The 25,433-nt window shown below is 59.1% G+C and overlaps 1 protein-coding gene across 1 annotated transcript; it reads left to right on the forward strand.

Annotated features, from left to right (window-relative positions):
- The first annotated feature begins 5,498 nt into the window (after positions 1 to 5,498).
- On the forward strand, positions 5,499 to 20,088 carry ALDH9A1 (aldehyde dehydrogenase 9 family member A1). The gene is made up of 11 exons (XM_054587826.1): positions 5,499 to 5,737; positions 7,026 to 7,171; positions 8,987 to 9,116; positions 9,504 to 9,638; positions 10,735 to 10,931; positions 11,512 to 11,652; positions 13,578 to 13,766; positions 13,947 to 14,034; positions 16,258 to 16,399; positions 18,103 to 18,215; positions 19,478 to 20,088. Exons 1-11 carry the CDS (start codon positions 5,557 to 5,559, stop codon positions 19,570 to 19,572), a joined length of 1,557 nt encoding a protein of 518 aa, XP_054443801.1. The 5' UTR covers positions 5,499 to 5,556; the 3' UTR covers positions 19,573 to 20,088.
- Positions 20,089 to 25,433: the final 5,345 nt, after the last annotated feature.

The following is a 25,433-nucleotide window of genomic DNA, read 5'->3' on the forward strand; positions in this document are numbered from 1 at the left end:
CTGTTTTGTTCTGCCACATTTCTAGATACACATTTAGGAATCTTAACATAAAGGTAAACATCAGCCAGGAAGGGCCAAAATGCAAGTTTCTAATGTCCCATTTTGTCACATTTGTCTCACACGCCCCAACTGTGCAGTTGTCTTGGGGTCTGGAGAGGGAGGTGGGGCAGAGGCCCCGGCAGCGCCCCCGCCCCCCGGGGCTGCCCGCTGGGCTCTCTCGAAGGCGCCCGCAGCAAGGCTGTGACGCGGAAGGAGCGAGCAGGACCGCCACAGCGCGCCGGCTCGGAGAGGGGAGGGCCTGCCGCAGCCGCACAGGTCGCTTTTTTAATTACGTCCCCTAAGAATATTTCAAGACTCATCATTTGGACGACACAGGGCCAGACCGTCACTGAACTATTGGAGCTGACGTTCCAAGCCAGGAAGCCTGCGACCTCTCAGAACACGTGGTTGGCTGCCTTGCCTGTATAAAGGACAGCACGTCCTCTTTCTGGTTAAAAAAAGGAAAGAAAATCAAGCATTAGTAATACCTGCATTGGGCCACTCGGTGCACTTAGGCTGAAGGAGTCAGTGTCTGAACAATGCAGGTAGCTCTGAATTTTTTTTTTAAACTTATTTCCTTTTTTTAAAGGTTTGTTTTTATATGTTTTTAGAAAGGGGAAGGGAGGTAGAGAGGAAGAGAAACATCCATGTGTGGTTGCCTCTCACGCGCCCCCTGCTGGGGACCTGTCCCATAGCCCAGGCCTGTGCCTTGCCTGGGAATCGAACTGGCGACCCTTTGGTTCGCAGGCGGCGCTCACACCAGCCAGGGCTGATCTGAATGTCTCAACAGGTCGCCTTGCGGAGTCTAAGCCGGGGGAAACTGGGCGGCGAGTGGCGCGGGTGATCGTGCCCTCGGCCGGGCCCTGGCCCCTCTCCTCCCTGTGAGTCGCCCTCCTCCGTGGGCCAGGGGCTGCACATCCACACCAAGGTCGCTGCCACCCGCTGGGCGTGGTGGGGCTTTGCAAGAGACTTAACCCTTTCCTGTATTTCAGCCCTGCTCTCCAGTCTAAGTAAAGGCACCATACACTTTCTCCTTTTTGGGGTTAATTCTGCTTAAGTTACAGTTGTTTGTCTTCATCTATTGTTTCCTTTGAGTTTTTAAACTTTTGGAATGGAAAAAACCTCACCAATAAAAGTTACTAAAAGCGTAGTATAAGGAACCCCCAGACACTTGCTGTGCAAGCGGAACAATTGCCGACTCACGGCCAGTCCTACGTCTGCCCCGGCTTCTGTCCCTCACGTTATCTGGAAGGAGATCTTAGGCATCGTGCCTTTTATCCACAACTGTTTTGGGGCTTTTACACATACATATAACCTCCATACCCTTGACATACCTAAAAGTGGACTATTCTTGGATACCATAAAGTTGTGTATAGATAGCAAAGCTCACTACAGTGTTTTCGCACGGGGAGCCCATCAGAGAACCACACTGCAGTCGGTGGGTGCGCGCCATGCACCACGTCTCCCCTGTGGCGGTGGCTTTTCCAACGGGAGGGCCGCAGGCTTTCCTCGAAGGCCCCGCCCAGACTGCCCGGCCCCAGCCAGTGCACAGCCCGGGCACTGGCACTTCCAGCAAGTTCCGAGGTGACGCTGCCGCTGCGTCTGGCAGCCCACGCTCTCGCCAGCGCCCCGCCTCCCTCACCGCCTCCCCCCAGCAGTTTCCTGCCTGGAGGGTCTTCCCTGTGGGTCCTCGGGGGCTTCGTGGCTGCAGGGCCTGTTCTTCATACTTTCGGCTTCCTCTCTCCGATTCAGTGACCGGTTAGGGGTTGAGAGACGGCGATCTTGCTGCCACGTGGTTCCCGGGGGTGAATTTACCAGGGAAGGCAGGAAAAGCGGCTTGACTGTCTGGTTGTGAAATTGGTGAGGTGCTCACTAGCGCCTCCTGTGGTGAGCAATTTGTGTGTTGAGTGTGTGACTAGAAATTCGTAGATTGAAACATGCTTGATTCACTTCAATCCACTGAAAATATTTTTCTTGTGGATGCTCAAATTGTCCCCTTTTTCGGCCAGTGGAGGCTCTTGAACGGCTCCTGGGCCTGGCCCATGTGACATGGCCCTTGTCCTGGTGGCATTTTTCCTTAGTGGTGTGACAGACTCACCAGCTGACCTCAGGGCTGTGGGGTTTTTACTCTGATCAGTGTCTCTCTTATCCGATGCTGAAAACACTCGTTCCAGTCCCAGAAATGGTAGAATTAAAATACCGCATAATTCCGTATGAGCATAACCCCCAAATGTCCATTCCAAAGCCTCAGGATATCTATACCAACGTTACTACCCACAGTACGATTACTGAAAAGATTTGGGTTTTTGTTTTTTTTTTTGGTGGGGGGTGGGTCTTCTTTAAGACACATCCCACTGTGGGCTCACAGCCAAGCTACAGACATTTCACGGAACCTGGAATGGTTTCTTTGTTGAGTGGATGCCAAGTGGGTAAACGTCTGTTTACACTCCTCTGCGTGACTGTTTTCAGCTTTCAGACCTTGTGCTTTCACTGCCCGTGTCGTTCCAGAAATGGCATGTGCCGTGTAAGAGTGTTTCGGGGCTAGCCCAAAAGGACATATTTATCCTGCACAGAGGGGGCCCCTAACTGCTCGTTGTCACACTGCTTTTATGCATGTCCCCCGCTCGTAAGCCCCAGGATGGGCGGAAACACGGGCAGAAAACGTTTCATTTTCAGCCGGTAGCAGGGATGGCGGGCACCCGCGGCCACGCTGCTCCTGTCCTTCCCCACGCGCGCCAGACTGGGCAGAGGAGGACACCCGGTGGGGGGAGAACGGAGCAGCAGCGGGGACGCCACCAGCCCCCTCCCTCGCGTCCCCACCCCTGTGGCCTTCTGGCCTGTCTCCTTCACTCTGGTCCGCCATCCCTCCTGTGTGGCAACAGCCTTTCTAAAATGGCAGCCGAGTCGCGTTGCCTCGCTGTTCCCTCCGAGGAGATGTGAACGATGTAACGCAGGAGCCCAGCCCAGCCCGGCCCCCCGGCTGCTCCCACCCCAGCCCACACCTGCCCGGCTCCAGGCAGGCAGACACGGCGTCCAGTTCTGCATCCTTCACCTTCTTCTTGTACTTCGCTTCCTTTGTTTTGTCTGCGTAGGATGTTCTTCCTCTTACTTGCCCGATTTTCTCCTATGACCTTCTTCACCCTACCATGTGAGTCACTTACAAAAATGGGCAAAAAAAGACTTAACTTGCTAAGCCTTCATGGCCTCATCTGGAAAATGGGGTTCACACTCCATTACCCACCACGCAGTCACCTGAGTCTTCAGATGGGTCCTCTGCTCCCTCCGCAAAGCACCTGCTGCCGCACGGCCACTTTGCGCTTCCGCTTCTGCTGCCCTTGGGAACCGCAGTGTTACCTGTTTCACTTGACCATTACAGTGTGTAACACTACATGTATAGTATCTCCACTTCGTTATAATAGTGTCATAGTAAATCAGCACTGTGCCCTGGCTGCTGTGGCTCAGTGGATTGAGCGCCGGCCTGCGAACCAGAGGGTTGCCCATTCGATTCCCACTGTAGGGCACACACCTGGATTGCAGGCCAGGTCCCCAGCAGGGGGCGTGCAAGACCACGCATTGCTGTTTCTCTTCCTCTAAAAATAAATAAATAAAATCTTTAAATCATGGGAGACTGCATGCGCAGTCGCTTAAAACTAACTGACCCTAACATAACTACTTGCACGTGCACAATAAAACCCCGCCAAAGCCGGGCAGGAAATAACCTGCCCTATCAGAATAGAATCCCTCCGGCCACTGAGGGGCAACCTCTGCCCGGAGCTGGCCCGCTCCCATGTCCTATAAAGCGTTCTATTGCTTCACAAGCCTGCTCGCTCACTCTCTCTCTCTTTCTCTCTCTCTTTCTGCTATAAACTCTCTGCGTGTTTGGGTCAACTCACTGTTTGTGACACCCGTGTCCACCAGCCACAGCTTCTGTCCCCGTACGTGGCCATCCTGGGGCTGGTCCCCAGCTCTTGATCGGCTTCGGCTCCGTTTCCAGCGGAGGCTAATCACAAAGGCAGTAGCCGCGCTTGGCCCTGGCGGCCTCCGAGGCTGAGGGCCGCTGTTTCTGCGGGAGGGCACCCTCCCCCGCCCCCCACGTCCCAGGAGCATCGAGAGGCTCACGAAGGGGCGCTGAGAGTCGGAGGAGTGGACCGGTGTTGCTCATTTCTGCTCCCAACCTGACGCGCGCCGTCTGTCCTATCACGCAGGTGGGACAGACACGAACCCTGAGAAACACTGCAGCCCCCGGACGGGGAAGAAACGCGCAGGAAAGGACGATGCCCACGCCGCCGGCTTCGGGGCCGAGAGTGCCCCCTGCAGACCCAGGAGCTCAGCCAGGGGACCGGGGAGGAGGACCTGGGCTGCGCCTGAGGCCCCTGGCCAAGCTTCTGCCTGGGCACGGGGTCGTCAAGGAAGCTAGGGGCGTTGGCGATGCCAGCTGTGAAAAAACTCACGAAGAGAAGAAAGGGCAGAGAGGAAAGGTTTTGTTTTAGTTTCCCAAGGGAGGGAAGGGGCTCGGGGCAGAGAAACGCACCGGCACGGGCCCTGACGAATCAGCGCTGTGGGCTAGCTGGGTAACGGGCGGTTGTTGCGCAGGATGTTTCGGTTGGGCTGCAGCGTGTTTCGCTGTCATCTTTGGGTGCAGGGCCCCGTGGTGCTTGTGGTCTGGTGCGTCCTGTTTCACACGGTCCCAGAGACTCTGCACCCTGCCGGCGCTTCCCGCGGTTTTTCTGGTCCTGAGGATAAAGTCTCGAAAAGCAATTCGGGCCGGTCATGTTTTATGGGGTCCGGCCACCTCTGGGAAGGGGCCTGAGAAAGTGGCTTTTGTCCTATTAAAGGGCGGTCACAGAGCTCCGTCAGATTTGGAAAGCGCGTTCCGGTCACGTGTCTCCTTGACCGTCCTCCCCTTGGTCTTCGCAATCAACGTTTAAAAGGAGCCTATAGTTAATACTTTTACAATAATGAAGTAATGGAGACTTCATTTGAGTGAAGTAATTCCCCCAAGTAATATTCCTGGCACCCCAATCCTCCGCTTTCTTTAGGTGGTAGGATCAAGAGTGGAATCCCAGGATGACCACCAGACAGAGACTGAGGAGGAGGAGAGGGAGGGGGAGGGGAAGGAGGGGGAGGGGAGGGAGGCGGAGGTGGGAGAAGGCCCAGGAAGGGGGGGAAGGAGTGCGCACGCGTGCAGAATCGCCCCAGCCTTCTGCCGAAGCGAGGTCACGACCTGGACGGCGGAGGAGCGGACTGACCACCCGCAAAGCTCTCCCAGACCCTGCCCGCCCAGTGCGCACGTCCAATGCGCAGTCCTCCTAAGACCCCGTCCGAGCTCCGCCCCTTAGGACCCCGCCCCCTGTGGCCCGCCCCCACCGCGGCCCCCGTTAGCCCTGCCCACCCAGTGGACCCGCCCAAACGCGAATCCCCCTCTAACCCCGCCCCTTCTCGGCCCCGCCCTCCAGCGGTACCTCCGTAGGCCGCTTCGTGCGCTGCTCCGCGCCCGCACCCCGAGTGTCGCGCCATATGCTCCTCCGGGCCGGCCTGGCAGCGCTTCCCCGGCTTCTGCGCACTCTCGGGCCCGCTTCTGCCGCCCCCATGAGCACTGGCACCTTCGTCGTTTCGCAGCCGCTCAACTACCGCGGCGGAGCCCGCGTGGAGCCGGCGGACTCCTCGGGCACCGAGAAGGCGTTCGAGCCGGCCACGGGTAACGGGGCGCGGGGACGGGGGGCCCGGGGGCGGGCCTGCGGGCGGCGCGGGCCCTGGAGCAGGCGCGCGGCCCTGCCGCGCCGCTGTGCCGATTACCGCCGGAAGCCCGCGCCGGTGGCAGGAGGGGCTCCCGGAGGCGAGCGGGGGGCGCCCCGAGGGCGCTGCGGGCACCCGGCGGTCCCCCGCCGGAGTTAAACTTTCCGGTGCGTGACTCCGAGTCAGGCCTCACGGCTGCAGAGCACCGCGCCGCGGACAAATCTGACGAGCAAGAAGCTTCGCGCTTGGGTTGTTTTGCTGGGTTTTGTGGATTGTTGGCGGGATGGGCAGTCCGAGCGTTCAGTGGGCTTGCAGGGGACTGAAGGACGTGGACTCGCCGGTCCCACGCAGCCCCCGAGCCGGAAGCGGCCCGGACACGCACACCCTCCGTGAGGAGGGGACAACCCTGAAGCCGCCAGGCCCTTCCCCAACCCCCACCCCTCCCCCAGGAACACAAGCCACCGCCCCACCCCACCAGGGACACGGAAACGGGAGAAAGGGATCTTCAGTTATTCACCTGCAGTTGCGTGGTCCTCAGCCATTGTATTCACTGGCTGGCTGCTCGCATTTGTAACAAAAGTTGCAGTTTCATGAAACTCTGGGAAAAGCGCAGTCCCTGGAGTTCTCGGATTTTGCCCGAGAATAGGGACAGGGTTTAAGGTTGGCAAGAGAAGGAATGGATTTTTTTTAAAAAGATGTTTGAGGGGGAAAAAACCCAGAAAGTCTTGGTTGCGTCTGGGATGTCTTTTCCTGATATTGCTGTTTAGTAACCACATTCATCAAGTGTGTATTAATTACAGAATTAATATAGAGCACAGACCAAGGATTGCAAGTCAGTATTTATGATACTCTCCAAGTTGATTTTGCAGGATCCCTGAACTTCTCAAACGCTGTTACTGAACTTTGCAAAGCAATTACCATGAAGCTAGTGTTGGCAGACACACCTGTGAAACAGGCTGCAGGTGTTCCTAACCATATGTTTGCAGATGTGGTTGGGGCGAGGCAGTGACCTTGCTAGTTATGTAATAGGATTACGTTTCTCTGCCAGAGACGTCCGAAACTTTCCTTAGATTCTTAAGGGCGGGGGGTCAGTGACCCCAAAACAGGTAGGCACTGCTGGGGTAGGGGTGGTCGCTAAGTCACACTATATGGAGAGACAAGAAGGGGGTCCCGAAGAGGAAATCGGACTACATAGTAGTTTATTTCAGCGTGTGCCGCGGTGTGAGCTAACCCGTACTCTGTGTCCCTAGGACGAGTGATAGCTACTTTCACATGTTCCGGAGAAAAGGAGGTGAATTTGGCCGTTCAAGATGCAAAGGCTGCCTTCAAGATATGGAGTAAGAAATCGGGCCTGGAGCGTGGCCGCGTCCTCCTGGAGGCCGCCCGGATCATACGGGTATGTTGCCGTTGGTTCCCTTCCAGGATGAGGCGTGGGCAGTGGCTTTGGGGGTCGTGTCGAGGTTCCAGCTCTCAGAACTCGATCTGCTGGCTGGCCTTGAGGGTCTTTCCTCTCTTACTCCATCATTGTCTACCCTCCCAGAAAAGGTGATTTCTCAAAGATCATTATGAGGTGCATCGATACAAGGATCATCCAGAAACGTCCCTGGCAAAGACCAGCAGGGAGCCCAAACGGGGCCCCCCGGACCCCCCGAGGGCGGACGCAAGGACTCGCGAGCCAGCCTTGCGTTCCCTCGGGACCCGGCTCCCCTTGGCACTGTAGAGACCCCTTTGCAGCCATTTGTGGTTGAGGACGCTTCATGGCCGTCACACGCAGCAGTCCGAGGACGGGGGGGTCCCCGTAGGTACGCCCCCTCCAGTCCATGTAACTGGGAAACATTGTTAAAAGCTTGCTTTTCTGAGTCTAGAAACAAGAAAAGAGGCGGCGACATGTCGGTTTGGAAGACTGTTTAGTGTGCGCCGTGTGTGAACGTGAGCCGAAGGGGCACGTCTGCTCGGCCAGTGCGGTCTTTGTCCTTAGGGCTGGCTGGCTTCTGCTCCCTGCCAGCTGCTGGTGGGCGGAGGCGGGGCCTGTGCTCCTCTCCCCCCGAGTGTGGGGTGAGCACTGAAGCCCTTTGTCCCTCTGGTCTTGGAAGAAAGAGACTCCTTCCCGATACCCCTGTCATGCGGTGTTTTCCTATGTTCCCTGTTGATTTTCAGATACCAGTTTTGTCTTTTCTAAGACCTGAGCTGGGGGCAGAGGCTTGTGCCAATTTCTGCTGCCATTTCATCGTGCCGCACTCCTTCTTGTCCTTTGTTTGATTCATCTTTTATGTACAGATGTTGGCCCTGCTCTTTATTTCAAACTAGATCCGTAGTAGCAGATATCTTTCTCGAGCAGAGTCAGTCCTTTCGTCTTCTTTGGGGGAAAAGGCATTATTTAGGGTTTCGCTTTAGGTGTAACTTCCCAGACTTTTCCGTCCGTCCCCTGAGCCGCCCCCACGGTCCTGAAGTCTCAGGCTGCGACTGGAGACAGAGTCTGAGAAAAGGGTTGCTGAGTCCCGAGCGTGGGGAGGGAACGCTGCTTTCCTCTGCATGAATTCGAACCCTGTGTGCTGGACGTCTTCACGGCCCGGGGCTGGCCGGCTGTTTTGCATAACCTCCCTCAGGGCTGTTCTCTCCTGTTGTGTACGTGCAAACACGTACCCTTGTATTCATACGTGTGTGCATTTATGATACTTCTCAAAACATCCCCAGCCGACCTTGAAACGAGGTATCGGTCTCCCACCCGGGGCAGCTGACACGGTGGGAGAACAGGTTTGCTGTTCAGCGCTCAGCCTCCGGCTTCCCAGTGTAATACGGCCATTCCTTTTATTTTTATTCCTTTTTTATTTTATTTTTTTTAAATAGAGGGGAATAGGGTTTGGTAATCAATTTGCTGCTAGGTATTTTTTAAAGATTTTATTTATTTTTAGGGCAAGGGGAAGGGAGGGGGAGAGAGGAGGAGAGAAATATCAGTGCGTGGTTGCCTTGTGTGCGCCCCCTACAGGGATTGTGACCCACGTGCCCTGACTGGGGATCGAACCGGCGACCTTTTGGTTTGCAGGCCGGCGCCCAATCCACTGAGCCACACCAGCCAGGGTGCCTTTCCTTGTATTTTCATTTAAATAAAAACTGTTTCTGTTTTTCCCGCCGGGGCTGTGTTGTCCGTTTGTGGGTTGACTGTTGGGGAGCGTGGTAACGTGTCGTAAAGCCGGTCTCCATGTGCCCCTAGGAGCGGATGGATGAAATTGCCGCCATGGAGACCATCAACAATGGCAAGTCCGTCTTCGAGGCCCGCCTGGACATCGACCTCTCCTGGCAGTGCCTGGAGTACTACGCAGGCTTGGCTGCCTCCATGGCCGGTGAGCCCTCGCCCGCCTTCCGCGATCGGCTGCCAGGAGGCAGAGGGCGGGGCTGGGGGGGGGGCAGGGCAAAGGTGTCGGGAGTGAGGCCAGCGGGTGTCCCCCGTTTCATGCCGTCTAAGTTAGCCCTCGGACACCCAGTAGGTTCCAGAGAACGCTGTGAAGTCGGAAGCGCAGGGTGGGAAGGATGGCTGGGATTCAGCGTGTGGAGAGGATGTGCGGGAGCAGATGGGGTGCCGAGGACCGACGAGAGAAGGGGAGGCGAGGGGCGTGTGCTGAGAGCCGCGGGGAACAGCAGGGGCGGGCAGGGGCCGAGGCGAGAGCGGTATCTGCGAGGCCTCGGGAGCCACAGACCTGCCTTCTTCCTTGCTCCCGTCCTCCCTGCAGGTGAGCACGTCCAGCTCTCAGGCGGGTCCTTCGGCTACACCAGGCGGGAGCCGCTGGGCGTGTGCGTGGGCATAGGAGCCTGGAACTACCCCTTCCAGATCGCCGCCTGGAAGTCGGCACCGGCCTTGGCCTGTGGTGAGAAAGAGCCGCCCCTCCTCCGTGAGCCCGTGTCCTCTGCCCAGTCTCTCCCTCGCCTGTGCACGCTCACACACACTCGTTCCCACACCTGTAGTCATGTGCACACACTCTCACACACACTGACACGCACCCACACGCTCACACGCGTACATACTCCACTGATACGCGCTCACACGTACTCATACACTCACACACTAATTCATACTCTCACATCACACACTCACTCATGCACACTGACACACACACGCCCACACCTAAACTCCACGTCCGGAGTCAGGAGGTCGGGAGGGCCATGCTGGGCATGCAAAGCCGCAGAGGGCGTGTGCACACAGGTCCTGGCCACGCCGTTCCTGGCATGGCCCTCTCATCCGCTTCTGTGTGCAGGAAGGCAGGCGGGCGGGCAGTGTGGGCGCTGGAGGCTGGCTTCCTCCCGCCGGCGCAGGAGGTTGTGCTCCCTGGAAGTTCCTTTCTGGACTTTGGGAACTGGCGCCATTCAGGAGGCAGAGGCAAGCGCCCGCCTCTCTTTGTGCGCAGAGAAATGATGCCCAAGGCTCCCGTCGCGGACGCCTTGGCTGCCCGATGTCACGGAGCCCCCTCCTGTTGTTTAAAGAGACAAGTCTGTGGGGAGGGTGACTCTGTCTCAGGACGTGGGTCAGGCTGGGAAGGCACGTGGCGTTGAAGGGCAGTGCTCGCTCGCTGCCCTCTGCCTCTTCCTGCCCGTCCCTGAGCTACGGAGGAGAAACAGGGCGGCGTCCCTGGCGTCGGGCACGCGTCAGATTCATTGGCCTCTCTGGGCTTCAGTGTCAGCTTCTGTAAATGGGCCTCGTCCGGCCGGTGCAGGTGTCAGAGGCGGCACTGCGGGTGAAAGGCCTGCCCCACGCGGGTGTGGGGTCGCCGGTGACTGAGCGAGCGCTTGCGGGCGGGGGGGGGGTCTGTCTGATGAGAGAACCCGGGGGCCAGGAACAAGGTACGTGTGCCGATCAATAAGGATTTGGAGGGACAGGGAACAGCTGGAGATGGTCTTGGTTTGTCCCTGGTCCTGTCCCGAGAGGGTCGTCCATCTGTATGTGTGTGTATGTGTTGGTTTGCGTAGGGAACGCCATGGTCTTTAAGCCTTCGCCCTTCACGCCCGTGTCTGTGCTGCTCCTGGCTGAGGTCTACACCGCGGCCGGTGCACCCCCCGGCCTCTTCAACGTGGTGCAGGGCGGGGCCACCACCGGCCAGCTTCTGTGTCAGCATCCGGACGTGGCCAAGGTCTCCTTCACCGGAAGTGTGCCCACCGGCTCGAAGGTGAGGTGGCACCTGGCTGGGTGGGCGCGAACGGCACCCGCCTGTGAGCGTCAGGGCGCCCAGCGCCTGCGGTGGGGGCCTGACCTCCGGTCTCCCCGGCTCATCTGGGAGGGAGGCCCCTGGACGTCCCCCAGCCGGGCGGACAGAAGCCACCGCCTCCGGTGTCTCGGGGCTGGTCCCGGGCTGCCGCTCTGTGGTTGGACGACTTAACTGATCTGGAACAGCCGCCTCTGAAGGAAGGGTGCTTATTTCACACTTGTTGTTTGGACCTTAATCTGGGCTCTGAGCTCTGTCAGCCTGGCACACAGCGACAGTAGCACAATGCGTGTCTGCCCGTGAGCCCCAGCACGTGGACACTCTGTCGTTTTTTAACGAGTTCCCTCTTCGAACGTCGAGTGCGTTCCTGTGGGTTCTCCTCGGCGTCCTGGGGACGAGTATTTAAGTGGGCGGAGCACAGTGAGTATGGAGGACGGGGCTGCTTGGTCCGCGGCGGCGACTCTGGAGGTCCCGGGCCGAGTTCCCGTGGCACATGCGCTCCCTTGCGTGCACCTTCTGAGTGTGTCTGTTCTCGCTCCCTAAGATCATGGAGATGGCGGCCAAAGGGATCACGCCCGTCACCCTGGAGCTTGGAGGCAAGTCTCCCCTGATCATCTTCTCGGACTGCAACCTGGAGAACGCCGTGAAGGGCGCGATGATGGCCAACTTCCTCACGCAGGGCGAGGTGCGTGCGTGTGTGCGGGCGAGGCTGGCGGGCGGCTCCGCCCGGCATCGCGCGCGTGGCCTACGGACGCCTGTAGTTGGAAGCGATTTCAGGCTCCCGGAGAAGTTGCTCAGAGAGCGCCCAAAGCATTCGCGTGCGCTTTCAAGCCAGGTTCCTCCCGTGTCCACGTTTTCTTGCGTTTACTTTGTCCTTCTGTGTCTCTCTCTATAGTACACGTAAAGATTCCCAACCTCTAAATACTTCTGTATTTCCTAAAAACAAGGGTGTCCTCTCACATCAGCACAGCATACTTCGGCAAATCAATAGTACTGTTACCCAATCGATCCTCAGCCCTTCCTCGGATTCCGCCATTTGTTTGACTGCTGGCCTTTCAGCAAAAGCAAACAGTGTTCCTCCTGGTCCAAGGTCCGACGGAGGAAGGTTGTTCCGTGAAGCTGCCGTGTCCCCTCCCTCTCGCTCCCTCTGGAGCGGCCCTGCCGTCGGCCCTACCTTTCAGGACCTGGCCCCTGTGAACAGGCACAGGCCCCTGACTCTGCGGGCGGCCCCTGGTTTGGGGTCTGCCTGTGGCTGGATTCCAGTTACGCGTTCTGTTCTCTGCGGCGTGGTTGGCGCGGGTCACCTGCTCCAGGTGGGTCGTCACACAAAGCTGCCGTTTCCTGCTCCATGGTTACTAAGTGTCCCGTGGGAATCGGCGGGACCGTTGGTCCCCATTGGGCCCTCAGCCACCAGTGTGGCAGCGCCCTTCGGGTTTTCACCAGAAACGGTTTTCGTCGTGACGGTCGCCAGAGTTTTCCAACTCTGCTGTCAACGTCTGCATTTTTTTCGCTCGCTTTCTAGTAACAAAGGCCTTTCCTTCGCGCCCTGGTTTTCATGCATTTATTCTATCAGCACGGGCCCCCGGACCCTTACGCTGTTGTGGGGCTTATAACCCGCCACTTACTGATTTTGATGCTCAAATAGTTGCCGATGCGGCAGGTGGGAGCCGCTTCCTGTGACCTTTGGACTCGCCCGCATTATCCTCTGGGGGCTTGACCCCCGGCGCAGCTGGTGTCCCAGACGCGCCTGCTCGCCCTCCCCCGGCCGAGCTCTGGGACCAGCGTGTCCCCGCGAGCCCTGGTCCCACTCGCTGGTTAACGGTGCTTAGCAGCCAAGACATGGGTGCCTGGTTCCACTGCCCCGGGGACCCTCTTGGAGGCCAGAGCCGGGCACACGCGTTTATGCACATGCCTGCACACGTTTACACACATGTACATGCATCTGTTCATGCATCTGTGTTAATCACCACACGTCCCCAGAGAAGTTCCCAGTCATTCCAGTCCACGGGGTTTGTATCATCTCTGCCCTTCCACGTTTATAACTTTCTCCCCTGACAGGGAACTTGGTGTTCGTTATCCACAGTGCGTGTATTAAACGGCCCTGTCCTGGACTACACTTAAAGTAGTTTCAGGTTTGTGAGAAATAAACCTCTCACCAGAGTTCATGTTTTTTACAGCTTCTTCTGTGTTTAGCCCGAATTTGGAGACAAGCATGGACTCCCGAGAGCGTGGGATTCGTATTAGGCTCCAGCCCTGAGTTCTTAGCTCTTTTTGCTCGGTCTTCTCCCATCTGACCTCTTCCTCTTGAGTGTGGGCCAGACCGAGTGGCTGCCAGGAGCGCAGAGGAGAGGCCCCGGGGTCACGCGGGCCCACGGGTGGCCTTGAGAAAACGTAAACACGGGACGACAAGTTTTATCCCAGAGGGCAGACCGTCTGTGCTGTGGGGGGACATGCCCACAATTGCGTGTGTGGTCCTCCCCGTGCGCGGGGCGCTTTCATCGATGGAACTAACCTGTGCACAAGTGTGTGCTTTTTAGGCTGAAACCTTGGGATTTTTTCCTTCCCTTTCCTTTTCTCTTTGCGTACTGATAACGTGTGTCTGTTTTCCAGGTTTGTTGTAACGGCACAAGGGTGTTTGTGCAAAGGGAGATTCTTGATAAATTCACAGAGAAAGTGGTGAAACAGACCCAGCGGATAAAAATTGGGGACCCCCTTCTGGAAGACACCAGAATGGGCCCCCTCATCAACAGGCCACACCTGGAGCGCGTCCTCGGGTTTGTTAAACAGGCCAAGGAGCAGGTGAGGAACGGGGGACCGGGTGGGGCCAGGAGAGGGGCGACCGTTCTGGGACCCTACCCCCTCGGCTCTCGGGGCCGTGCCCCCGCCTGTCCCTGCCGTGGGGTGACTACACATTTGTCCAGGAATGCACGGGGGGTTGCCTGGTGGACATGAAGTAAGCGCCCTGGTTTCTTTTTGCAGGGGGCAAAGGTGTTGTGTGGGGGAGACCTGTACACCCCCGAAGATCCCAAGTTGAAGGACGGCTATTACATGAGACCCTGTGTACTGAGTATGTCCTTCCTCTTCCTGTTTGCCTTTAAATGGTTCGAATTAAGTATCAGGTGGAAAAGGATTCTTACCAAGTGTGTGCGTGGTGTCAAGCAGGCATTGGTGGACGATGTGTTCCCACTACCTGGATTTAAGAAATAGAAGTTCTCCGTCACCTTCAGAGTCCCCGTGCGCCCCTCCCCTGGGACGACCAGGTGGGTTAGGGCACCTGGGACCTACTGGGTCCACACCTGTTGTTCTAGAAGGCAGGAACTCAAAGAAATGAACGTGCATGTTTGATGTAGAAAAAAATAATGAATTTCGTCGCTCCAAAGGAGAGTTAAGGACGCATCTTTCTTTTAACTATGGGTCATCAATATCATAAAACCATTTTGTCAGACGATATGGCAGGATTTCTAAAAATTACGTAACTTAGGACTTTTCAGCGCCTCCTTTCAATCCGAACACCTCGCGGTGTGGCCAGTGAGCGGGGAGGCTGGCCGGGTGGCCTCCGCCGGTCACGTCGGCCCCGGCTCGGCGGGGACTGCTGCTCCCGAGGTCACGGTCCTTGTCATGCTTTTCTCCGCCGTTGTAGCACACGCTCACGTCCCGTGTGTTTTCCAGGCTTCCTCATGCCTGGACAGGTTGAGATAGGCGGTTCCTCATGCCCTGTTTTGAAGGTAGAGCCAACTGGTTTTTTGTTCCCAAGGTTGATGTGGTGTCAGCTTTACCACTAATGTTCAGTGCCCTTGGATGAGCCAGTGGTTACTAATGAATAGGAAGAGCTGGCAATGTATTTTAATTTAAAAAAGAATAGAGTTTATCCTGTATCTCTTGAAGACCAAGCGTGTAGGAAGGAGCGGAGTGCGTGTGGTAGCGCTAATGGTGGATTTCTCTGGATGCCGGCCCGGAGGGTGACTTTTGTCATACTTGGTGCATTTCTGGATGTTGGATTTTTGTTTTTCGTTTACTCAATGTTGTGGGGTAAGTAGAGCGAGTCAGGTTTCGGGCAGGAGCCTTGCCCTGCACGTCAGCCGCCCTTCGCCGCCACCCCCGGCCGACCCTTGGCGCGGAGCCTGCCGGGCGCGGAGGCTGCGCCAGGTGACGGCCGTCTTCCGGGACTGGTCTTCAGTGCATTGTCTTGAGCAGCAATACTTTGGCAGATGGTCTCCCTGAAAATCACACGCGGATTACTCGTTTTCAAAGAGTGAGAACATAGTAAGCCATCCTTAAGCACCCCCCAAGGAGTCATTAATACCTCAGTGCGCATGAGCTCTAATCCCCGTCTTCAGAGATGGAGACATGTGATCCCTGCGGACGGGTGAACACGGTTCATAGACTTTGGCTTCTGCAAAGCTGGTGTTGATAGTGGGTTCTCCTGCTGTTCCTTGGCCTCGCGTCGCTTACGGCGGCAGCGGCCAGTGTCTCCCCGACGCTGCCGTCGCTTCTGTCTGGCGCCGGCCTCGGGTACGGGCCGCCGGGGTGCCCCCTCTGCAGACCGCCAACACGCGGCCCTCGGCCGGCAGAGGCGCGTCTTTCCACGCGCCCGTGCTAAACTGTCAAGTGCAAATTGTATCGTTTCAAAGGTTTGGCCCCTCGCACTGAAGTCTATTTTCATGTCGCATAAACCCCGCCTGAACTATTTCTAAGTTTATGTTTTTACACTGGAATTTTCTTCTTTGTTTCTAATGCTCAATAAGAGTTACAAAGAAAAAGAGGAAAGGTGTGAAAAACATTAATCATACATGTAACATTGTAACAGAAATTGGGACAGGACCTCACCCAGGTCGGGCGTTTTTCAGTGCATGCTTTGTCAGGAGCATTCACAGACTAAATTCTCTTCGAAAACGTCCCTTTGAGAAGCTTCGGCAGTCGGGCCCCGGGCCACGCGCGCCGTCCTGTCCTCTGCGGGCGTTCCGGTTGCCGCTTCCGGTTGCCGCTTCCGGTTGCCGCTGTTGCAGGTGACGCGATGACTGTCTTGCCTGTGCCTGCGGGTCCCCTCGCTAGCGGGTTCCTCGCGATGCGTTCAGACATGCATTTAAAATCACACAGAGGCTGTGACGCTGCGACACTGTCCAGTCGCCACGCAGGAGGGGTGTCCCCATGCGCCTTCCCACCGGGCGCGTCCTGTGGGCGCGTCGCGGGAGCTGTGTGATGCCTGCCTGCGGGCTGGGGCCGGGGGCCCTTCTCAGGACGAACCGGGTAATGGACTCCTCACGAGGCCGGTCCCTTGTGCCCCTTGCAGCCAACTGCAGGGACGACATGACGTGTGTGCGAGAGGAGATCTTCGGCCCGGTGATGTCTGTCCTGCCGTTTGACACCGAGGCCGAGGTCCTGGAACGAGCCAACAACACCCCTTTCGGACTGGCTGCTGGTGTCTTCACCAGGTACGTGGGGACGGCCCCCCGCCGGCTCGCGGGGAAGCAGGGGGACGCGGTCTGCGACGGGGTCTGGCCTCCCTCGCTGCGTTTGCGTCGGCCCTTCCTGGAAAGGCAGAGGGTGCCCAGGTCACATTTTGTAGGTGGCCCCGAATGGCCGGAAAGCCCTGCCCCTGAGCATACGCTGAACCGTAAGCTTGGTGGGTGAAAACGTGCTTCTTTTTCGCTGGCCTATTGGATCCGTATTTAAGGTGCTGGTCCACGTAAAGCGTGAAAACGTGCGTGTCTAGGGGTTAGAAACTCAGCGTGTAAACGGAGGGCGCGTCCCCCCGCAGCGTGGGTTCCCGCGGCTCGGGGTGACTCCTCGGCGGCGCGCCGCACTGCAGGGCTGCCGGGCCTGCCTCTGCTTGCGTAGGGGACCGCCAGCTGATGGTGTGATAAACACCTTTCTGTGTAAACTTCAACCACTCTAACGAAAGCGAAACGGGATTTGGAAGCAACACGTCCTGGAGACCGGCGCCTGTTGCCTGGTGACCTGCGCCCGTTGGCTAGTCCCTGGCCGTTGCCGGCGGCTCTCCAGGGCTGCTTCGCCCCGGGGATGTTGCCGCTTCTTCGGTGATGACCGAGGTCACATTTTTTTGGAGCTTTGTGGTCCGGAACCCGGAAGGGAGACCCGCGTCTCCAGGGGCGTCTGCTGGAGCCGCTTCTCTTTGGCCTCGAAGAGAAGACCGAGGGGCTCCTTCTTTAAAAGAAAGAACAGCTAAAAAAAAATTTTTTTAGCGTACTTTTAGGTTCACCCCAAAACTGAGCAGGAGGTGCAGAGCTCTCCCGCCGCCCCGCGCCCCCCGCGCGCGGCCCCTGTATTACCACCGCCCCCACCGCCGGGCCGTGTGTGACAGTCGATGAACCTGCACGAGCCCGTCGTCATCGTCCCAAGGCCCCCGTTCGCACTGGGGCTCACCCTTGGCGTCCTGCGGCCTGGGGGGACCAGGGCCCACGCCGGGAGCCACACAGAGCGGATCCCTGCCCTGCCGGCCCCCAGGAGGAGCGGCTCTGTGGTGGGGGCCGGGGGGCTCCGCCTCGGCCGGCGCTCTGCCGCCGTGGCACCGGCAAAAGTGGCCGCAGCGGAGCGTGACCCCCTAGGCTGCTGCTGCTCTAACGGCCCGGCCCCATCGGGCGACGTACGCGCGGAACCGTCCCCCGATGCGGGGCGTGCGACCAGCGGCTTTTGGCTTGTTGACGGAGTTGCGCAACCCCCGCGGTGCCCGAGCGTCGGAACACTCTCATCAGTCCCAGAACGTTGAGTCACTCCTCGCCTCCCCTCCCCCGGCCCCCGGCAGCCACTGCACTACTGTCTGTCTCTCTGGGTTTGCTCATCCTGAATGTTTTATGTAAGCAGCGTGATACACCATGTGACCTTCTGTTTCTGGCTTCTTTCGCTGAGCATGTGTTCAGGGTTCCCTCTCGCTGTGGCGCATGTCCGTCAGCGCTCCGTGCCTCTCTGTTCCCAAGTAACAGTCCAGCACGTGTTTCTGCCACGCCTGTGTCACGCTGGCGGACATGTGGGTCGCCCCTCCATTTTGGCTGTCACACATAATGGCGAGCACCTGTTCAGGACTAGCACGCATGAGGCTCCGCGTTAGCGCCGACAGGCTGCTGCCTGTCCAAGTGGCGGCGAGAGGAGCTGAATGAGCGGCACCCTTTGCCCCCAGGGATGTCCAGCGCGCCCACCGGGTGGTGGCGGAGCTGCAGGCCGGGGTTTGCTACATCAACAACTACAACACCAGCCCCGTGGAGCTGCCCTTCGGTGGATACAAGAAGTCAGGTGAGGAGCTGGCGGTGTGAGTTGGTGTGAGTCGGTGTGAGTCGGTGTGAGTTGGTCCTCGTCGGCCGGGCCCGCCCCCGTCGGCAGCCACTGTGAGAGTGAACCCCGCGCGAGGGCCCGCCCCAACAGTGTTGGTCACCGTCTGCTGTGGAGGCTGCGGGTTCGGTTTAGGTACAGTTGTCTCTCGTGTCTCAGGAAGCACATATTAACTTGTCTTCTCCATTATGACAAATTAATAAAAGTCCCTTAATCCAGGGCCTGGCCATCAATGACTGTCGTTGTCGTTCTGCTGGGTGGCATGTGGAACACCCCCCCCCGCCCCGCCTCCCAGGCCATCCCCCCAGCAAGCAACACGGGCCCGCCCCGCAGCGCGGGGAGCCTGTGCATCAGAGCAGCGGGAGGCGCCAGGCCGCCCCCGGCCCCTCGAGGCCCTCCCTTTGGACGTGGCTGCCTGTCTGGCTTCACCGGCGCCTCCTGCTCTTCTTACGGACGTCGGTTCGGACTCTAGTCCCCTCGTCGGCTGGGACGCACGGGTGGCCGTCAGCGTCGGCCAGCGTAGAGACCCGACGGCCGTGGCCCCGGCGCAGGTGCTGCGCTGGCAGCTCTTTTGGGCCTTGTCCTGGTGCTCCCCGAATGCAGGCCACCGGCCACGCTCATCCTGGGTGCGCCCCCCCAGAGCTGTGCGCAGGCCCCGACGCAGTGTGGGACCGGGGCGTGCTTTGTTCACACGTAACCGTCGGCCCAGGGGAAGTTTGTTTGGGATCTGCAGTGTGGCCTCATGGGCCCCCCCCTGGCCACCTCTCCCTCCCCCTTCCCCAAACCCGAGTCCCTGGCGCAGCGCCTGGCATGCCCGCGCGGGGTGAGGGTGAGACACGCCCAGATCAGCACATGTGTGCCCAGCCAGCTCCGCTCGAAGGGTTTGCACAGAGCCTGCACGGGGCTCTGTCGCCTTTGAGTGGTGCACCCTGGAACCATACAGTTTTGGGGACTCCCCTTAAGGGGCAGAACCTAGTGACGTCTGGGGCAGGGTGACAGACTGTCGAGCACGGCCGCAGGGCCGCGTCTCGCCTGGCCGGGCTGCCGGCCACTCTCCCATGCCGCGCCCCTCGGCTGGCACGGGCGGGCAAGGCCTCGATCTTCAGGTCCTCGGCTCTGTGTCCTTCCGCAGGCCCGAGGGGCAGTGGCCGTCTCTAAAGGCGACGGTGGCTTTCCAGGCTGCCGCAGCCGTGGCTCATGCTCACCCCTTGTCTTCCTCCATCCAGGGTTCGGCAGAGAGAACGGCCGCGCGGCCATCGAGTACTACTCGCAGCTGAAGGCTGTGTGCGTGGAGATGGGCGACGTGGAGTCTGTGTTCTGAGTGCGGCCGTGCCCGCCGCCCCTCCCCACCGCCCCGGCATCCTGGCGACGGGCCGCGTGCAGAAGTGCCTTCAGATTCCAATCCAGAAAGTCGCGATTGCCTTCAAAGCCAGTGTCCGCGTGACCCCAAACCGCCAGTGACACACTTCTGGGGTCGGGCCTCGGCCCCAGACTCGGCCCCTGCCTGCGTCCTCTCTCTAGCTTCCTGTAAACGACTTGCTCCTTCTAGGTGCCTGGGGGACTCTGGACAGACGATTTCAGGTCATGGATGTGTTTTAAACGCTGGCCCCTTGTCTTTCCACTGAGGAGCTGACAATGGGGACCGAAGGGGGTTAGACCCTGGATGGGTCTGTCCGTGGGAACAGGAACTCCCAGAGAAAGCGTCGTGTCCCGGTCCCCCGCCCCCGCCCCCGCTCCCGCTGCGCCTTTGAACTTCAGCTGCTCTCTGACACCGCATCTCCTTGTGAAATGGACAGATTGTTTGCAGGCCACCGCACGGTACTGGAATTAAATAAATCCCACGTTAATCCGTTCAGCTTCATGTTTCGAAACCAAACACCCCTCGAGGTTCTGGAGGACGCAGGAGGGACGGCTGTGAGGTGCACAAGGCAGGGCCTGCCCTGCTCCACAGGAAGAGCACGGGCGGGTCTCAGTGTGGTCACGCGCTCCAGCCCTGCCCACGCCCCGGCCGCCCTGGTGGGCTGTGGGAGCCCCTTCCTCTCAGGGCCGAGGTGACTGTCCAATCCTGTGGTAGCCAGGATCTTCCAGGGACACGGAGCCAGTGGAATAGTACCTTCTGGCGACGTGGTGTTGCACGAATGGGCTCACGCGACCCCAGGGTCGAGGAGGCCACCACCTGCCATCCGCACTGGACCGGGGGAGCCGGCAGAGTCGCCTGGTCCGGGCCAGGGAGCAGCAGGTGGTCAGCCTGAGGCCCGAGCTGGGAACCGCGGCTGACGCCCCGGAGCGGGCAGCTGATGGTTCGGCTCGGGCAGAGGCAGATGCCCTTCCTGGGCCTATGGGTGCTCTCGGGGCCCGAAGGGGTTGGACTGGGCGCAGCCTGGGGAGAGTCCTTGGCTCACACAGCCCCCCGATTCAAACACTAATCTCTTCTGGAAACCGCTCCCTGACACACCCGGAAATGCCGTTCAAGCAGCTGACTGGGCACCCCCCTGCCCAGTCAAGGTGGTGTGGGCTGTCCCGACACCAACTCGGTAGCTGGAGCCCCCGGGGCTGCAGGGAGTCCAGGCTGTGAGGGGCAGGTGCACACTTCGGAGGGATGGAACCGGGGCATCGGACCCTTGGTGCCACAGGACATGGAGCCAGCCCAGCGGGGCGGGCGCCCCCATGCCTGGGGGACTTTGTGCCACCTATACAGTCGGAGCTGCAAGTGTCGGGCGGCTCCTCTGACTCCCAAGAAAACAGTGGGAGCGGGGCCGCGTCTGCACACGTGCCGCATCCTGTTCGGTCCCGCCCTGAGGTGAGAAGGTGTTTTCAGGCGCAGAAGCAGAATTGGCTGTGTCCTGGCCCCGGGCGGGGCAGCATCTCTGCCGGGACTGGAGCCCGGTGCTGATCGGACCTGTGCTTCCTGCTCCCCTCCCTGGTTCCTGCCCTTCCTTAACTCAATATCAGTTCCTACCACAACTCAGCAGATGGCCACCAACTGAGGGCCTTGAAAACTATAGATTGTTATCTGCCGGCTCTGAAGGTCTACGAGGGAATGGTTCCGTGGGCGGAAACCGCGGTGGTGCCTGGCCACGTGCCCGCCCAGGCTCCGCGCCCCTTCCTCTTTCCTTAAAGCCAGTGCCGGGCGTCTTGAGTTCTCTCTGCTCCCACTGCCTCCTTCCTCTTCCCAAAACGCCGTGATTGCGTTAGGGCCCATCCAGATGGTCCACGATGGGGTCTCATCTCAAGAGCCTTCATTATCTCTGCAAAGTCTTCTCTGCCACATAAGGTGACAGTCACAGGTTCTGGGGGTGAGGACGCAGACACATTGGGCGGGAACATCGCTCAGCTGATCCCATGGGCGGGTCCCAGGTGTGTGCCGCGGGGTCTTCCGCAGCGTGTTTCCGGGATTCACCTGCACGAACTACCTTGCTGGTGAACACTGGCTGACGCCTGCAAGGCCCAGGTAAGGACACGCCGGCTTACCCTGGAGCCAGCCTGCCTCTGGTTTGGAGGGTTTGTGCCGCAGAGCTCGGTGTTCCCCGAGGGTTTTTTTTTTATTCCTCCACCACTTTGATTTCCTTTCAAGAGTTAAGAAGCAGAAGGTACTCTTCCCTCCCTCCCGCATCTAACCTTCTGGAGGCAACGGCTTTCCCTAGCACTTTCTTCAGGGGAAGAACCGCCAACTAACCTGTATTGGGACGAGACCACGTATAAGTGGGTCCCACTCAGATCCTGTGATAATGCATTTTCAGGTGCCTTTGTTGGGCAGGTTGCTGGGCTAAAGGTATTTATGGAAGGTTTTCGTTTTTTTAAAAAATTATATTAATGCCAGAAAGAGGAAACAAACCAGACCGACTCGCCCTGGCGCCCTCCTCGGCACCAGCGGAGAGCCCTGACCAGACTTGGTTTGCCGGGGGCCCCGGGGGCGGAGACAGGCAGGCTCCCCGGCCGGGCAGGTCTTTTCCGTACAGGAGGCCGCCGCCGCTGGGCCCCTTCTCCTCCTGCCTGCCTTTCAGTCCCTGCCCAGTAGGTCCCCTGGCTGCCTGGGGACGGGCCTGGCAGAAGGAGGGTCCCCGGCCGCCTCACAGAGAAGGGGCGGCATCCCTGAGCCCTGACCGCTTCCCCCGAAGCACGAACCACCCCGCCCCTCCGCGACCCCCAGTGCGAGCCAGGCTGTCCTCCGGAGCGAAACGATGCCCGGCTTTCCTTACCCCAAAGCCCGCACTTCGTTTCTCTTTTGAGGTCCCGGGGCGGGGGTGGGGGGGAAGTCTGCGAAGGGCAGGAAGGAAACCAGGCCTTCGCAGTTCCACGGTGCTGTGGAAGCTTCCAGAAATCAGGTCAGCACGCGCCGGCTTTTTAAGCAAATTGGAATTCGCCACGTTCTTGCTACAGTTCTTCCCGTGGCTTTTCATTGCAGTTGGAATAAGATCTAAAGTCCCGTCGGGCACTAAGGAGCCCAAACTGCCCTGTCGGTGGGCTCAGCGGGACTCCATGTTTGCATGAGTAGATTAGAAGGGCTGGTGGAGCCTTGCCGTTCTGGGTGGGCCAGGGGCCAGCGGCACCTGCCGTCGGGCCAGCCGAATCTCTGTTCCCACCGCGGGCCTGGAACCGCGGGCCCGTACCTAACAACAGGTGGATTGTGGTTTTTTGTTTTTTTTCTTTTTAAATATTTTATTTATTTTTAGAGGGGAAGGGCGGGGAACACCCATGTGGGGTTGCCTCTTGCGCCCCCTGCTGGGGACCTGGTGCAGAACCCAGGCAGGTGTTCGGACTGGGAACCGAACTGGAGATCTTTCTGTTCCCAGGCCCGCGCTCAGTCCACGGAGCCACCCCAGCCAGGGCTGACAGGTGATTCTTATGCACAGCAGTTTGCCAGGCTTGCAGAGCCGTGGTCCTCGGCATTGGCCGCACGTTAGCATGATTCAGAGAAGCTTTAAAACAACCCAGGGCAGCTGGAGCCCTCGGAGGCCTGGCCCAGGTGAATCTGGGGGGCAGCCCAGGCTGAAAACACCGCTGTAGAGCCGTATCCGAGTCCGGCAGCCACGAGCCACATGCGGCTGCAGAAAATTTAGTTCATTACACTCAAATGTAAATTCGGCTCATCAGTTGTTCCAGCCTTGTTTCAAGCGCCCGGTGCTGCACACGGCAGTGGCACCTGGATCGGACAACGCGGGTGTAGAGTGCACTTGGCCTGGAAGGACAGGGCACGCCCACCAGGCGCTTTCGAAAATCTGCTGTATCTTTTGACTCTGCCCTGGGCCCTGAGAAGCCACGCATTCAGCCAACCGTGGGCTGAAAAGGGCACTTTGTGATCCTCAGTTCGTAGTCCACGGTCGGGAATTGGCGGCTGAGGACACAAAGGCGCTGTTTTCTACCCGGGGTGGTTGGATCTGCAGACAGGCAACCAGCAAACGCGCAGGGCCAGCGGCATTTATGGACAACAGACCCGCGGGCAAGCGCCCCTGCGGTTCTGCCCCATGATGCTGCGGGGCACGCCGTACCTCCAGCATCAGGACCTTCGAAGGGCGTGCTGGCCCAGGGGGAAGGGACAGAGACCGCGCAGTGGCCGTGCAGGAGTGGGGCAGGCCCGGGCCCTGGGAACCTGGAGGGCCCCCTGGATGCTGCCTTCCCGCGCCACTTCTCCAGCAGGCGGCTCCTGCATCCCCCCACACCCTGTGCAGGACCCTGGGTGCCCCGTAGGACTCTCTGGAGCCTCCAGAACTTAAGAGGTGAGTGCAGGCACCCCCTCCCCCCACTCCGCTCACCGCTGGGCACACCGCCCCCCGTGGTCTCTAACGTCCTCCTAGGAGAACTCAGCAGCGTCTTTCCATGACATAAAGCGACTCTACGCACACGGCCACGTTAGCAGAGCAGCGGGGGTCCTGAGGCTGGTTCTCTGTCCACCAGACAGGGAACGCAGCAGAAACGAGTGGGCCCAACAGGGTCGCCTGCAGCGCCACCTGAAGGCTGGACTGCACCCAGCCCAGGGGAGCGGAGCGGGCCGAGCCCTGGGGTCCCCCCTTGAGGCCCTGCACCCCCTGATGGACCGGGCTCCTTACAGAACGTCATCTGAGCCCAGGCTGTGACAAAATGACAGAGATGATGGATGGCTTTGAAAGCACACCCTTGTTAAGACTGCGAAGGTGAAAACCCACCTGTCCCCAGGTCCCCTGCCTGCCTCACTGCCACCCACGTGACGGGAAGAGGCCTCCACAGGCGTCCCCGCCTCTCCAGGTGTATTTCGTATCTAACAGAACCCAAACAGGCACAAACACACACACCCTCGCTGGGCACACGTTCTTAATTGCATGACTTCTTAGCGTTAGGACCCGAACCCGCTTCCTTCACCCTCCCCCCCTTTCATGCGGGTTACCGTGATGCACAGGGACACACGTGCAGCTTTGTGGGGACCGCCTCCCTGTCCGGTCGCTCCGCCCCGGCGAGCATCCCTCACGGACCGGCTAACCCTGGAGGGTGGGCGGGTCTCGTCCACTCCCAGCGAATGCCCCGGGCCGGCGGCCCCTGGCCAGGGCTGACCCTCCCGGCTGACCAGAGCGCGCTCCCCCCAAATGCCGCCCCTCCTCCGAGGGGCAGAGGGCACGGCAGGAAACACGGGTGTCAGACGCAGGCCTGTTGTCGCGTCCTGTCTCCGGTCCTCACAGCTACCCGGCCAGAAATGTAGAGAAAGCACCTGAAGGACTTGTTCTGTTCCATTTTCTCAATTGAAAGGCCAACAGCCCTTCCGGCCCATGGCCTCCATGTTGCACAGTGCAGACTAGACCCTTTATTTCTGTCCATGCAGTTGGCGGCCAGTCGTGTCTGGAGCAGCCACCTCCCTGTCCGCCTCGCGTGGGTCCCCGAGTCCACCAGAGCCTTTACGCCCTCACGGTTAGTCACTCAGTGTTTCCCTCCCCATCTGCACCGAGGACATCGGGCCTTTGTCCCAAATGTGGGCGCTTCCGTTCATCTCTGTCAAGTTTCAACTGCTCCTTCGCTTTAACCTACGACTTCGGTTGTTAAGCAAAGGAAACAATCTTCAATAGCAATTTTTTAAAAAAGATTATTTTTAGAGACGGGGGAAGAGAGGGAGAGAAACAGCGATGAGTGAGAGAGACATCAACCGCCTGCCTCTCGCACACCCCAACCGGGGACCGGGCCTGCGGCCCTGGCCTGTGCCCTGACTGGGAATCGAAC

The sequence above is a fragment of the Pteronotus mesoamericanus genome, unplaced genomic scaffold (assembly GCF_021234165.1).
Source record: "Pteronotus mesoamericanus isolate MK-2021 breed Mesoamerican mustached bat unplaced genomic scaffold, CSHL_Meso_final scaffold_1186, whole genome shotgun sequence".
Lineage (NCBI taxonomy): Eukaryota > Metazoa > Chordata > Mammalia > Chiroptera > Mormoopidae > Pteronotus > Pteronotus mesoamericanus.

What these genes read in the sequence shown, in the direction of transcription:
- ALDH9A1 (XM_054587826.1), top strand. Translation starts at nt 5,557, where the DNA reads ATGCTCCTCCGGGCCGGCCTGGCAGCGCTTCCCCGGCTTCTGCGCACT. An exon ending in AGGCCGCCCGGATCATACGG is followed by an intron (nt 7,172 to 8,986) that starts GTATGTTGCCGT and finishes ATGTGCCCCTAG; the next exon opens with GAGCGGATGGATGAAATTGC. An exon ending in CTTGGCTGCCTCCATGGCCG is followed by an intron (nt 9,117 to 9,503) that starts GTGAGCCCTCGC and finishes TCCTCCCTGCAG; the next exon opens with GTGAGCACGTCCAGCTCTCA.